Raw genomic sequence first — 14,266 nt, forward strand, 5'->3', positions numbered from 1 at the left:
GTAAAACTTCAATAGCTTTTTTTTGGCGGAAATAGAAAACATGATTTCTAAAATAATAAAAACTTTGAAAATAAAATATGTCAATTATACCTCAGTTTTTTAAGGTGATTTTCAAATTCATATAGTTATAAGGAGACCCCACAGTAGAAACAACATTGACAAAGGGAAAAATTCTCAAAGAAGATCATAAATCAAAAAAGCTAGGAGCCAATGTATTAGATGGCTAGACAATCACGCCACTATTGCTGATAAAAATAAAAGTTTGGGGATTTCCTTGGTGGTCCAGGGGCTAAGAATCCACCTTACAATGCAGGGGACTCAGGTTCAATCCCTGGTCAAGGACCTAACGTTCCCGCATGCTGCAGAGAACTAAACCTGTGTGCCACAGCTACTGAAGCCCCCATCCTGGAGCCTGCGCACTGCAACTAAAGAAGCTGTGAACCACGAGGAAAATACCTGCATGCCTCAACTAAGACTTGACAAAGCCAAATAAATAAATAAATATTTTTCTTAAAATACAGGTTTTTGTCTTGTTAGCCTTATAAATATGCTTTGTACTGAACTGGGCAACCCCTTAGAGAAAAAGTGGGCTGAATAATATTTTCGTAAGATCATCAGAGTTAACACCGTAAACAGCCAAACAAAGTTTAAAGCTACATATTTTCACTTCTGGAATTCAGCAATAAGAAATCTTGTGACTTGCTTCTCTTCATCAAACATATACTTACTACTACCTTTCTCATATATCCATCCATTCTAAAGCAAACAAAGTTATCCTTTGAGCTTCCTCATATTTGAGTAACTCATTCAAAGGAATAAATCTATGGTCAAAACTGTTTTATAAAGCATGTGAAATATATATCATTATGACTGCATAGAGACTAGCCACATCCCTGGTGGCTGAGAGGTTAAAGCTTCTGCCTGCAATGTGGGAGACCTGGGTTCGATCCCTGGGTCGGGAAGATCCCCTGGAGAAGGAAATGGCAACCCACTCCAGTATTCTTGCCTGGAGAATCCCAAGGATGGAGGAGTTTGGTGGGCTACAGTCCACGGGGTCACAAAGAGTTGAACACAACTGAGCGACTTCACTTTCACACACGTCCTAGAACCAACCCTGTAATTCTGAGCTAGTCCAAGTGACTGAAAGGAAACCTAGACATATATGTAGATTGATGATTTCTCCAGAAATTCTATTCCTCACTGCAGGAAGGGGAAGAAAAACAATCAAGACCCAGTAAGAGACCCAGAATGATGTAGTACTTCTACACAAGTTCAGCTTTTGAAATATATCTGGACATCCCTGAGAGCCTAGCACACATAAATGCAGGGGATGGGTAAACCATGAAAAATGGTTTGGTACCACTTATTATACCATTTACCAGGAGGAAAACTGCAGAAGACTGTTTGCATCTTTCAGCTGAGTAACAGCATCACAAGTAGTCTCATATGTTAAAAATATCAGTAAGTTTGACCAAAAAAAAAAAAAACACCAACAACATCAAGAAACTCTCTTCATCAGTTCATTCACTCAGTCATGTCTGACTCTTTGCCCCCCCATGGACTACAGCACACCAGGCCTCCCTGACCATTACCAACTCCCAGAGTTTATTCAAACTCATGTCCATCGAGTCAGTGATGCCATCCAACCATCTCATCCTCTGCTGTCCCCTTCTCCTCCTGCCTTCAATCTTTCCCAGCATCAGGGCCTTTTCAAATGAGTCAGTTCTTCGCATCAGGTGGCCAAAGTATTGGAGTTTCCACTTCAGCATCAGTCCTTCCAATGAATATTCAGGACTGAGTTCCTTTAGGATGGACTGGTTGGATCTCCTTGCAGTCCAAGGGACTCTCAAGAGTCTTCTCCAACACCACAGTTCAAAAGCATCAATTTTTTGGCACTCTGCCTTCTTTATAGTCCAACTCTCACATCCATACATGACCACTGGAAAAACCATAGCTTTGCCTAGATGGACCTTTGTTGGCAAAGTAATGTCTCTGCTTTTTAATATGCTGTCTTTTAATATGCTGTCATAACTTTTCTTCCAAGGACTCTTTTCATAGTGATATTCATAATGCATGCAGGAGACTTAAAAAGAAACAGAAAAGAGAGGGGAGAGAAGAAGAGAGGAAAAGAAAGGAAAAAAAGGAATGGAGAGAAAGTAGAGGAGGTCTCATTTTGAAAGGCCATCATTCAATTTTATATTTTTATAAGAGAACACTATATAGTCACTATCACAATACCTGGTACATACAAGAAGTACAAGCTTGTTGAACGGTCAACTGAATGAATAGATGGCTGAATGAGCAAAGAAATAAATGGGCAGAATGAAAAAGAAAAAATACTTGAAGTTTAAAAATATTTGATTGTGAAGAAGATATATGTCTCCATGTTAAAAAGTTAATCTAATAGGAGAGAGATGTGAGAAGTAGCATGGCAGAGTGGAAAGAAGGCAAGATTTGAATTCAAAAGGACCTAGATTTAAATCCTGGATGAAACTTTTACTGGTCTGTGCTGCTAATATTTTATATAAGCCTTAGTTTTGACTGGTTCAGGAGTGAGAAATGAGTACAACAGGGCTGTATATTGTCACCCTGTTTCTTTAACTTATACGCAGAGCACATCATGTGAAATGCTAGCTGGATGAGTTACAAGCTGGAATCAAGACTGCCAGGAGCAACATCAACAACCTCAGATATGCAGATGATACCATTCTAATGGCTGAAAGAGAAGAGGAACCAAAGAGGCTCTTGATGCGGGTGAAGGAGGAGAGTGAAAAAGCCAACTTAAAACTCAATATTGAAAAAATTAACAAGATCATGGTATCCAGTCCCATCACTTCACAGCAAATAGAAGGGTAAAAGGTGGAAGCAGCAACAGAATTCCACCTGGGCTCTAAAATCACTGCAGATGGTGACTGCGGCCATGAAGGTAGAAGACAACTGCTTCTTGGCAGGAAAGCTATGACAAACCTAGACAGTGTGTTAAAAAGCAAAGATGTCACTTTGCCGATAGAGGTCCATATAGTCAAAGCTATGGCTTTTCCAGTAGTCATGTATGGATGTGAGACCTCGACAGTAAAGAAGGCAGAGTGCCGAACAATTGATGCTTTTGAACCACGGTGCTAGAGAAGACTCTTGAGAGTCCCTTGGAAACCAGGGAGATCAAACCAGTCAATCTTGAAGGAAATCAACCCAGAATACTTTTCGGAAGGACTGATGCTGAAGCTGAAGCTCCAGTTCTTTGGCTACCCTATGCAAAAAGCTGACTCACTGGAAAAGACTCTGATGCTGGGAAAGACTGAAGGCAGAAGGAGAAGAGGGCAACAGAGGATGAGATGGTTGGATGGCATCAGCGATTCAATGGACATGAAATTGGGCAAGCTCTGGGAGATGACAAGGGACAGGGAAGCCTGGCGTCCTGCAGTCCATGGGGTCACGAAGAGTTGGACGCGACTTGGCGACTGAACTAGTTTTCTCCATCTGTAAAATGGGGATTCCAGTAACCACCTTACAAATACAATAAACCAGCAATGTTGGCACCTAGAACAAACTGAACAAAACCAGCTCTCAAATCAATTCTGTAATTCATAATGTAGCCCACAGATGGGTGTTACTAACAATGCTCGCCATCTGGTAGCTTCCTCTTTTAAATAATTATTCTTGCTAACTAGGTGCCAAGCTTTTAGAATCATTATAGTGAATGTTTGCACCCTCTAAATTTTGGTGTCCTTAGAAAAAGCCCAGTGTGACTAGCCATAGCTCATAGTATATAGGTTTGCTAAAAATAACATTAAGAAAAACCCGTTGTACAGTGACAGACATGTAATCAATAATAAATTATTGTTATTTAAATATTTCATGAATACCTTTATATCATCCATTTGCCACTCCACATTATCTCAATTATTCCAATAAGCCCACACTAAGAATACAGATTAATCATATCAGTCACTTGCAGAAAAACATAAATAAGGCAGAAATGAAAGGTTATAGAGACAGAAATGAGAAATTCTGAAACATTCTCTTCAAAGAGTCAATTTGATTCCTTCAATCTTGACTTTTTGCATTTTCTCTCTTAAATCCAGAAAAACCTGAGGACTTAGAAGTGTAGAGGGACCCTAATTTCAAGAGCCATTTCCAGACGAAGGAAATAACTGTTGGATTCAAAAGGAGAGTTCAAAGTTACCACTCAGTGTATGCTTTTTCTTTGCTGGATGGGCAAGAGAACTGCTGCTATTGTGTTCTGTATCTAGTCTCAGCTGTGCAAACACCAGTTAAGTAAGAAAAACATCAAGCCATCTTTATAAGATCTACAAACAACCTAGACAAATTCCTTTAGAAAGCATAGTTAGTTAAGCTGAATAGTTAGTATGCAAAATAACAAAATTTGTCAACTCATAAGAACCCCTGTATAAAGTACTCTTACTTAGCTCTGAAAGATTATTTCTCTGGATTATCAGATATCCAGAAATAGTTATTTTATTTTAAAGCATGCCAATCCAATCCAAGGTCACAGATAACAATTCTCACAGAAAGAGTTAAACTAAAATGACTCATTGGTATAACTAGTTATAATGATGCCACAATAACAGTTTTTCTCCACGAAAACATCTCTTCTGCTCCTAAATGTTAAGTTAGTTCACAAGCGAGAGCCTCCAGTTTCCCCACAAACAAAAGAACAAAGTCTTTATACTCAACTTCAGTCAACAGTAATAAGTTGAAAGGTTTTCCTCTAAGATCAGGAACAAAACAAGGGTGCCTACTTTTGCCACTTTATTCAACACAGTACTGGAAGTCCTAGCCAGAGTAATCAGGCAAGGGAAAAGGGGGATGGGGGAAGGACAACATCCAAATCAAAAGGAAGAAGTAAGACTGTGTCTTTTTACAGACCACATGATGATAGATACATAAAATCCTAGATTCCCCCCAAAACTGTTAAACTAATAAATTCAGTAAAAGTGCAAGATACAAAATCAGTACACAAAAATCAGTGTGTTTCTACACACTAGCAACAAAGTATTAGAAGATAAATTAGGAGAGCAACCCCACTTAAAACTGCATTTAAAAAAAAAAAAAAAAAACCCTAGGAATAAATTTAACTGGGGAGGTGAAACATAAGTATACTAAAACCGACAAACAACTGATGAAAGAAACTGAAGAGAATGATGAAAGATATTCCAAGCTCATGAACTGGGAGAATTAATAATGTTAAAATGTCCATACTCCTCAAAGTGACCCATGATTTAAAGCAATCTCTATCAAAATTTCAAAAAGCAGAAAAAACAATTCTAAAATTTATACAGAACCTCAGAAGACTGAACAGGCATAGTAATCTTAAGAAAGAGGAAAAAAGCTGGAGGTCTCACATTTCTTAATTTCAAACTATATTATAAAGCTATAGTAATCAAATAGTACGGTATTCACATTAAAAAGACATAAACGTTAATGGAACCAAATAGATAGTCCAGAAATAAAACCATACATGCATGGTTAACTAATTTTCAACAAAGGAGCTAAGAATATTCAATAGGAAAAGAATATGCACAATAAATGGTGCTGGGAAAGCTGGGCAGTCACTTTTAACAGAGTAAAACTGGACCCCTATCTCACACCATACACAAAAATAAACACAAAATGGATTACAAACTTGAATGTAAGACTTGAGACCGTGAAATTCCTAGAAGAAAACATGGAGGGTAAATTCCACGACATGTCTTGGTAATAGTTTTTGGACTTGAAACCAAAAGAAATGGCAACAAAACCAAAAATAAACAAGTGGGACTACCTCAAACTAAAAACCTTCTTCTGCAGAGCAAAGGAACCCATCAACAAAATCAAAAGAGAAACCAGAAGGGGAAGGACAGTTGGGTTTGGGATTGATGTGTGTATATTGCTTTATTTTAAATGGATAATTAACAAGGACCTACTGTGTAGCACATGGAACTCTGCTCAATGTTATTTATGTGGCAGCCTGGATGGGACATGAGTTTGGGGGCAAATGGATACATACTCAGAATGGCTGAGTCCTTTTGCTGATCACCTGAAACTATCATAACATTGTTAATCAGCTATACCCAATACAAAATTAAAAGTTTAAAGCATTTTAGGATCAAATGGCTTCACAAGAGAACTCTATTAAACATTTAGAGAAGAGCTAATGCCTATCCTTCTAAAACTCTTCCAAAAAATTGCAGAGAGAAGAACACTTCCAAACATTCTACAAGGTCGCCACCACCCTGCTACCAAAAACAGACAAAGACAACACAAAAACAGAAAACTACAGGCCAATATCACTGATGAACATAGATGCAAAAATCGTCAACAAAATTTTAGCAAACAGCATTCAGCAACATATCAAAAAGCTCATACACCATGATCAAGTTGGGTTTTTTCCAGGGATGCAAAGATTCTTCAATATACACAAATCAATCAATATGATACACCGTATCAACAAATTGAAAGATAAAAACCATATGATAATCTCAATAGATGCAGAGAAAGCCTTTGACAAAATTCACACCCATTTATGATTAAAATGTTACAAAAAATGGGCACAGAGGGAACCTATCTCAACATAGTAAAGGCCATATATGATAAGCCTACAGCAAACATTATGCTCAATGGTGAAAAACTGAAAGCACTCCCCTGAAAATCAGGAAGAAGACAACGGTCACCACTTTTACCACTATTATTCAACACAGTTTTGGCAGTCCTAGTTACAGCAATCAGAGAAGAAAAAGAAATAAAAGGAATCCAGATCAGAAAAGAAGAAGTAAAGCTCTCACTGTTTGCAGATGACATGATACTGTACATAGAAAATCCTAAAGATAATAAAAGAAAATTACTAGAGCTAATTAGTGAATATAGCAAAGTCACAGGATACAAAATCAATACACAGAAAACACTTGCATTTCTATAGACTACCAGTGAAAAATCAGAAAGAGAAATTAAGGAATCAATCCCATTCACCGTTGCAACAAAAAGAATAAAATATCTAGGAATAAACTTACCTAAGGAGACAAAAGAACTGTACACAGAAAATTATAAGACACTGATGAAAGAAATCAAAGATGGCATAAACAGATGGAGAGACAGTCCATGTTCTTGGGTAGGAAGAATCAATATTGTAAAAATGACTATATTACCAAATACAGTCTACAGATTGAATGCAATCCCTATCAAATTACCAATGGCATTTTTCACAGAACTAGAACAAAAAATTTCACAACTCAAATGGAAACACAAAAGACTCCAAATAGCCAAAGGAGTCTTGAGAAAGAAGAATGGAGCTGCAGGAATCAACCTTCCTGACTTCAGACTATACCACAAAGCTACAGTCATCAAGACAGTATTGTACTGGCACAAAAACAGAAATATAGACCACTGGAACAAGATAGAAAAGCCTAGAAATAAACCCATGCACCTATGGGTACCTTATTTTTGACAAAGGAGGCAAGAATATACAATGGGGCAAAGTCAGTCTCTTCAATAAATGGTGATGGGAAAACTGGACAGCTCCATGTAAAAGAATGAAATTAGAACACTTCCTAACACCATACACAAAGATAAACTCAAAATGGATTAAAGACCTAAATGTAAGACCAGAAACTATAGAACTCTTAGAGGAAAACAGGCAGAACACTCAATGACATAAATCAAAGCAAGATCTTCTATTATCCACCTCCTAAAGTAAGGAAAATAAAAACAAAAGTAAACAAGTGGGACCTGATTAAACGTAAAAGCTTTTGCACAGCAAAGGAAACTATAAGCAAGGTGAAAAGACAACCCTCAGAACGGGAGAAAATAATAGCAAATGAAACAATGGACAAAGGATTAATTTCCAAAATATACAAGCAGCTCATAGAACTCAATACCAGAAAAACAAACAACCCAATCCAAAAGTGGGGAAAAGACCTAAACAGACATTTTCCAAAGAAGACATACAGATGGCTAACAAACACATGAAAAGATGCTCAACATCACTCATTATTAGAGAAATACAAATCAAAACTACAATGAGATATCACCTCACTGGTCAGAATGGCCATCACCAAAAAGTCTACAAACAATAAATGCTGGAGAGAGTGTGGAGAAAAGGGAACGCTCTTGCAGTGTTGGTGGGAATATAAATTGATACAGCCACTATGAAAGACAGTATGGAGATTCCTTAAAAAACTAGGAATAAAACCACCATATGACCCAGCAATCCTACTCCTAGGCATCTACCCTGAGGAAACCAAAACTGAAAAAGACACATGTATCCCATTGTTCATTGCAGCACTATTTACAATAGCTAGAACACGGAAGCAATCTAGATGTCCATCAACAGATGAATGGATAAAGAAATTGTGGCACACATACACAATGGAGTATTACTCGGCCATAAAAAATGAATGCATTTGAGTCAGTTCTAATGAGGTGGATGAACCTAGAACCTATTATACAGAGTGAAGTAAGTCAGAAAGAGAAATATCATATACTAACGCATGTACACAGAATCTAGAAAAATGGTACTGAAGAATTTATTTGCAGGCAGCAATGGAGAAACAGACATAGAGAACAGACTTATGGACATGGGGAGAGGGGAAGAGAGGGTAAGATGTATGTTGAGAGTAACATGGAAAGTTATATTACCATATGTAAAATAAATAGCCAACAGGAATTTGCTGTATGTCTCAGGAAACTCAAACAGGGGCTCTATATCAACCTAGAGAGGTGGGATGGGGAGGGAGATGGAAAGGAGGTTCACAAGGGAGGGGATATAGGTATACCTATGGCTGATTCATGTTGAGGTTTGACAGAAAACAACAAAATTCTGTAAAACAATTATCCTTCAATTAAAAAAAAAATTTTAAAAAGTCAAAAGGCAATATACCAATGGGAGAAATATTTGCAAATTATATACCTGATAAGAAGATAATATCCAGGGGCTTCCCTGGTCGTCCCATGGTTAAGAATCTGCCTGACAATGCAGGGCACATGGGTTTGACCCCTGGCCAGAAAGATCCCATACGCCACAGGTCAACAAAGCCCATGCACCTCAACTACTGAGCCATGCTCGAGAGCCTGCAAGCTGCAACTACTGAAGCCCATGCCCTGCCACAAAAGAAGCCACTGCAGCGAGAAGCCCAGGCACCACAAGGAGGGAGAAGTCCCCACTCGCCACAACCACAGAAAGCCCAGGCACAGCAATGAAGCTGTAGTGTCACTATAAAATGTTTTTAAAGTTAATATCCAAAATACATATAGAATTGTCATAACTCAAAAGGAAAAAAATCAACCAGATTAAAAAATGGGCAGAGGAAGTGAACAGACATTTTCCCAAAGTAGACATACAAATGCTTAAAAGGTATATGAAAAGGTACTTAACATCAGTCATCATAAGGGAAACCCAAATCAGAACCACAATGAGGTATCACCTCACACCTGTCAGAATGGCTATGCTATCATCAGAAAGACAATACATAACAAATGTTGACAGGGATGTGAAAAAAAGGGAATCCTCATACACTGTTGGTAGGAATGTAAATTGGTGCAGCCCCTACAAAAACTGGTATGGAGGAAAAATTAAAAATAGAACTACCATATGATTGAGCAATTCCATTTTCAGGTATATATTCAAAAGAAACAAATCATTATCTCAAAGATATATTTACATGTCCATGTTCACTGCAGAATTATTCACAACAGCCAAGACATGAATCAACCCATGTCCATCAACAGATGAATTGATAGTGTGGTGGAATATTATACAACCATAAAAAATATATTTTATGATAGATAGTGAATAATATACAGCAGAATATCATTCAACCATAAAAAATAAATTCTTCAGGGCACTATGCTAAGTGAAATTAAGTCAGAGAAAGACAACTACCATATGATCTCACTTATATGTGGAATCTAAACAGAACCAAACAAAGAAATAGAACAGACTGGTGGTTGCCAGAGGCAAGTGGTGAAGGTGGTCAAAAAATGCAAACTTTCACTTATAAGATTAATAAATTTGGGGGATAAAACATACAACATGGGCTTCCTAGGTGGGTCAGTGGTTAAAAAAAAAAAAAACCCGCCTGCCAATGTCAGAGACTCCAGTTCAATCCCTGGGTCAAGAAGATTCCCTGGAGAAGGGAATGGCAACCCACTCCAGTATTCTTGCCTGGGAAGTCCCACAGACAGAGGAGCCTGGAGGGCTACAGTCGATGGGGTCACAAAAAGTCGGACACGACTTAGCAACTGAACAATGACAACATACAATATGGTGACTACAGTTAACGTTACTATATTGTATATTTGAAAGCTGCTAAAAGAATAACTTTAAAGTTCTTATTACTAGAAAAAAATATATAACTATGTAAAGTGATGTGTGTTAACTAAACTTACTGCAGTAATCATTTCACAATATATGCGTATATCAAATCATTATGATGTCATATGTCAATTATACCTCCGTAAAACTGGGGAAAACACTTTTCAAAAATAATGTCCATGTGTGGTGACTGGTATATTTCTAAACAGAATCCACAGACTAGAAACACTGCCCTAATGTTACATTTAAACATGTGTAACATTTAAACACATAACATGTTAAATGTATAACCATGTGCCTGAAACAGACATTATTATACATTTTGGTTAAAAGTTAGAATTGTGACTATGATCACCACGGTTTGTATGAATTAAATTGATCACATTATGGATAAACAATAGAAGGCTAAAAAAAATTAGTTGACTATAACTTTTTAGACTTGATGGCTTATTAACCACAAAAACTAATCCAGGCAGAAATAGAGATTGCAGTTTCAGAAATGTGGTAAGCTAAATAGAAAAAAGTATGTTTAAATTGTAACATTCCTTAAGACAGAGGTCTAGTAGGTTTACAACTAGCCAATCTGATCACATGGACCACAGCCTTGTCTAACTCAATGAAACTAAGCCATGCCCTGTGGGGCCACCCAAGACAGACGGGTCATGGTGGAGAGGTCTGACAGAATGTGGTCCACTGGAGAAGGGAACGGCAAACCACTTCAGTATTCTTGCCTTGAGAACCCCATGAACAGTATGAAAAGCCAAAAAGACAGGACACTGAAAGAGGAACTCCCCAGGTCGGTAGGTGTCCAATATGCTACTGGAGATCAGTGGACGACAGAGGATGAGATGGTTGGATGGCATCACTGACTCGATGGACATGGGTTTGAGTGGACTCCAGGAGTTGGTGATGGACAGGGAGGCCTGGTGTGCTGCGGTTCATGGGGTCGCAAGAGTCAGACACGACTGAGCGACTGAACTGAACTGAACTAGTAGGTTTGGTATCAAGTTGCAGTGGAGAAATAACTCACCACCATAATCACAAATAACAACATTATTATTATGAAATAATGAAACAAATGAAACAATATTATTTTTTGGTATTTGCTGATATGTATCCACAATTCTCATTTTGAAGAAAAGATTTTTATTTTTCTGGTGCCATCAAGTGGTAACATTATGAAGTGTTCTAAGGTTTAAATACTAATAACTTTAAAACAGAAAAGTAACACACTGATATGTTTTATATATGTCAATTTTGTGTTTTAGCACAAAATTACATAGAAAAAAAAGGGGGTAACATTAAATCTAACTGTTTGCAACTCATCCCCATTTTCAAACTCCAAATGAGAATTAAGACAAAGAAGAAAAATGAGTAAGTCATTAAGATTGGAATGTTCCACTAGCAGACAAAAAACCCAAAAGACAATGAAACTACCTGAAAAACAAAATTTATATCAAAATGATATATCAATCAAATCATAAGAGATGCTCCCTCCTGAAGTTCCATTAATGTGGCAGTAAAAGAAATTATTTTTAAGGCAAAACCCTTCAAGAACAAAAAGAAAGAAAACAGCAGCAACAAAATTTTAGAAGTTAAAAAGTAGATGAATAAGTGGTTACTGTTTGATCAACTCAAGGAAGCTGCCTTACTAACAGAGCAATGTAAATCTCTCCAAAATTTCAGGGACTGGTGGTCTTAGATAGCTGTGGGAGTGTGAAAGCTAAAACCAAGAAAATTCACCAAAATCCTAGTTAAGAAGTTGTTAGGATGCCACTACACACAGTCCTTCTTCCACTCCTTATGGCCAAGTATCCATTTTTACATCACTCATACTAGAAGACGGAAAGTTTATACTGGAGAAAGAGTAAAGAGAGGCTTCTGACCACAGTACACCAAGCATAGTGAGGGCAGAAGTACTGCAGTTAAAAAACAAAAACTGTTAGTAATCCAGGAGACTGTGATAATCTAAACAGTACTGACAAGTCAAAGACCACAGAATAACAACAACAACGATGATTTTCCTGAAAGAAAACCACTGGAAGAAGGTCCTATTAACCTTTGACCATTGTGTCCGGGACGTCAGATTACGAATCGCAGTATGCTTCAATCTGCTTCCCTAAGAGAAAGGCAAATGATGAAAAACTGATGCTTAAAAATAAATAACAGGCTAAATTCTACTTACAGACATTTAGCAGCATTCAGCTCTCCATGTCCTGTATCACCCCCATTAATTGGCTGAGAATTTATCACAACTAACACAAACAGAATAGTAAGCAAATCCAAGAACCCTTTACGATCTCAGTTTAACAGCCCATTTCATCTCGCCTCTTCAGGCCATCAAGAGTGAATGTACTAAAGAATCTCTGGGAATACTCTTGACAGAATCAGGTGAAGATGGCAGGAAAAAAAAATATATATATATTATTCAAACAAGGGACTTAGAAGCTTGATTTTTAAAAATTCTGTTTGTGTTGATTAATTGATCAAAGCAGAGACTTAAGTATACTGTCTTCCACCACGTAAATAAAAGTTAAATTACCATATTTAGGTAATTTAATCTCCAGTAATTTCTTTTTTTCAGTCTTGTTTTTACACAAGATTATACATAAGAAATTGCTATACATGTAAGTATGTATGTGTGTGTGTGTGTGTATTTTCCCCCAAATATCAACAAAAGAACATGCCAAAATATAATAATACAGATAAAATTGTACCTTGAACACCTTCCAGGAGCAAATCAACTCCCTTCCTATAAAAATCAGAAGCAGCTTCATAGTCATCTTCTTCTTCCTTTTTTAAAGCCAGCTTTATTAATTCTCCTGCTTTCTCCAAATAATCTCTCTTGCCAAGCTTGGATTTTAAACTGCTGGGAAAAAGGCTACGACTTTCCCGTTCTTCTTCTGTTTTGTTCTGTTCACTGTCAGAAAAAACAGTCCCTAGCACTGAAGAATCCGAAGAAAGATTGGGACCAAAAGTCCTGATGGGAGAATTCTGATTGGAAGCCATTCCATCATCCAGCTCAGCAAGAGAATCCACATCAACAGTAAGAGATACCAGGTCACTGTCGCTGGAGAAACCTAGAAATATGATCACAATGGTGAACAGATATTAAACTGAGAATCGGCCAAAAGAATACAAATCACACTGACTAAACATTTTTTCATATTACCCATGTCAATCAGGAAGATTGCAATTTACTGATGGAAGTCAGTGTCTAGCAATTTGTTTCAGCTTAGTTCATTCATTTTTGTACTATCTCCCCACAGTTCTGGAAGACAATCTCCTGCCTTAACCATCAAACTAAAACTGAAGACAAGTCTTTATCTAGCCCTGTTGTTACAAGCCTTTACCACAGGATCTTGTATTTACAGAAGGTTGATGCTTATATACACAGCTTCTGTGAACAACAGAATTATGATAAAAGGAAAAGAATAAGCGCTTTAGAATAGAAAAGAGAAGTGCCTGAATCCCAGCTCTTAAAACTTACTGTGTGACCAACCACAAGTTACTTAATAATAAAACTTATTATGCAAGGCTTTAAATGAGAAAAAGAGCTAATGCACATAATAGGCTAAGATTAAATTATAACTTTTATAGCAATTACATAATAATAATTTTACTATACATAATATAATGTATCCTCAGAGATGTGCTTTTAAGTAACCATCCATATCTGGAAAATGTATGCCATGCAGCACTTTTTTAACCGAATTTTTTGAAATTCATGTTTCAGCCTCTTCCACAAGCTTTTGGCAAAAGCTTTGGTCAGTATTTGCATCTTAGTTTTCTGACAGAAAATGAATAGAGAATGCTACTGAACATTTACTCAATGAAAATCACTTCTTCCATTTCATATAACTGACTTCATGATACACAATCTTGAACTACAATAACCGTTACTAAACCTGCTCTACTTGTACATTCTTAAAAATGATTAAGGACCTCAAAGAGCTTTTG

At 37.1% G+C, this 14,266-nt stretch overlaps 1 protein-coding gene across 7 annotated transcripts in view; it reads right to left on the reverse strand.

Moving 5' to 3' along the window:
• Window positions 1–14,266, reverse strand: part of RPS6KC1 (ribosomal protein S6 kinase C1) — a 203,271-nt gene that overhangs the window by 113,007 nt on the left and 75,998 nt on the right. For all 7 annotated transcript variants that reach the window (XM_061383527.1, XM_061383529.1, XM_061383528.1 and 4 more), the window contains one exon: window positions 13,024–13,386. In XM_061383527.1, coding sequence (XP_061239511.1) covers window positions 13,024–13,386 — 363 coding nt within the window. The remainder of the gene's footprint in view (window positions 1–13,023; window positions 13,387–14,266) is intronic.

This window comes from Bos javanicus, chromosome 16, assembly GCF_032452875.1.
Source record: "Bos javanicus breed banteng chromosome 16, ARS-OSU_banteng_1.0, whole genome shotgun sequence".
NCBI classification, from domain to species: domain Eukaryota; kingdom Metazoa; phylum Chordata; class Mammalia; order Artiodactyla; family Bovidae; genus Bos; species Bos javanicus.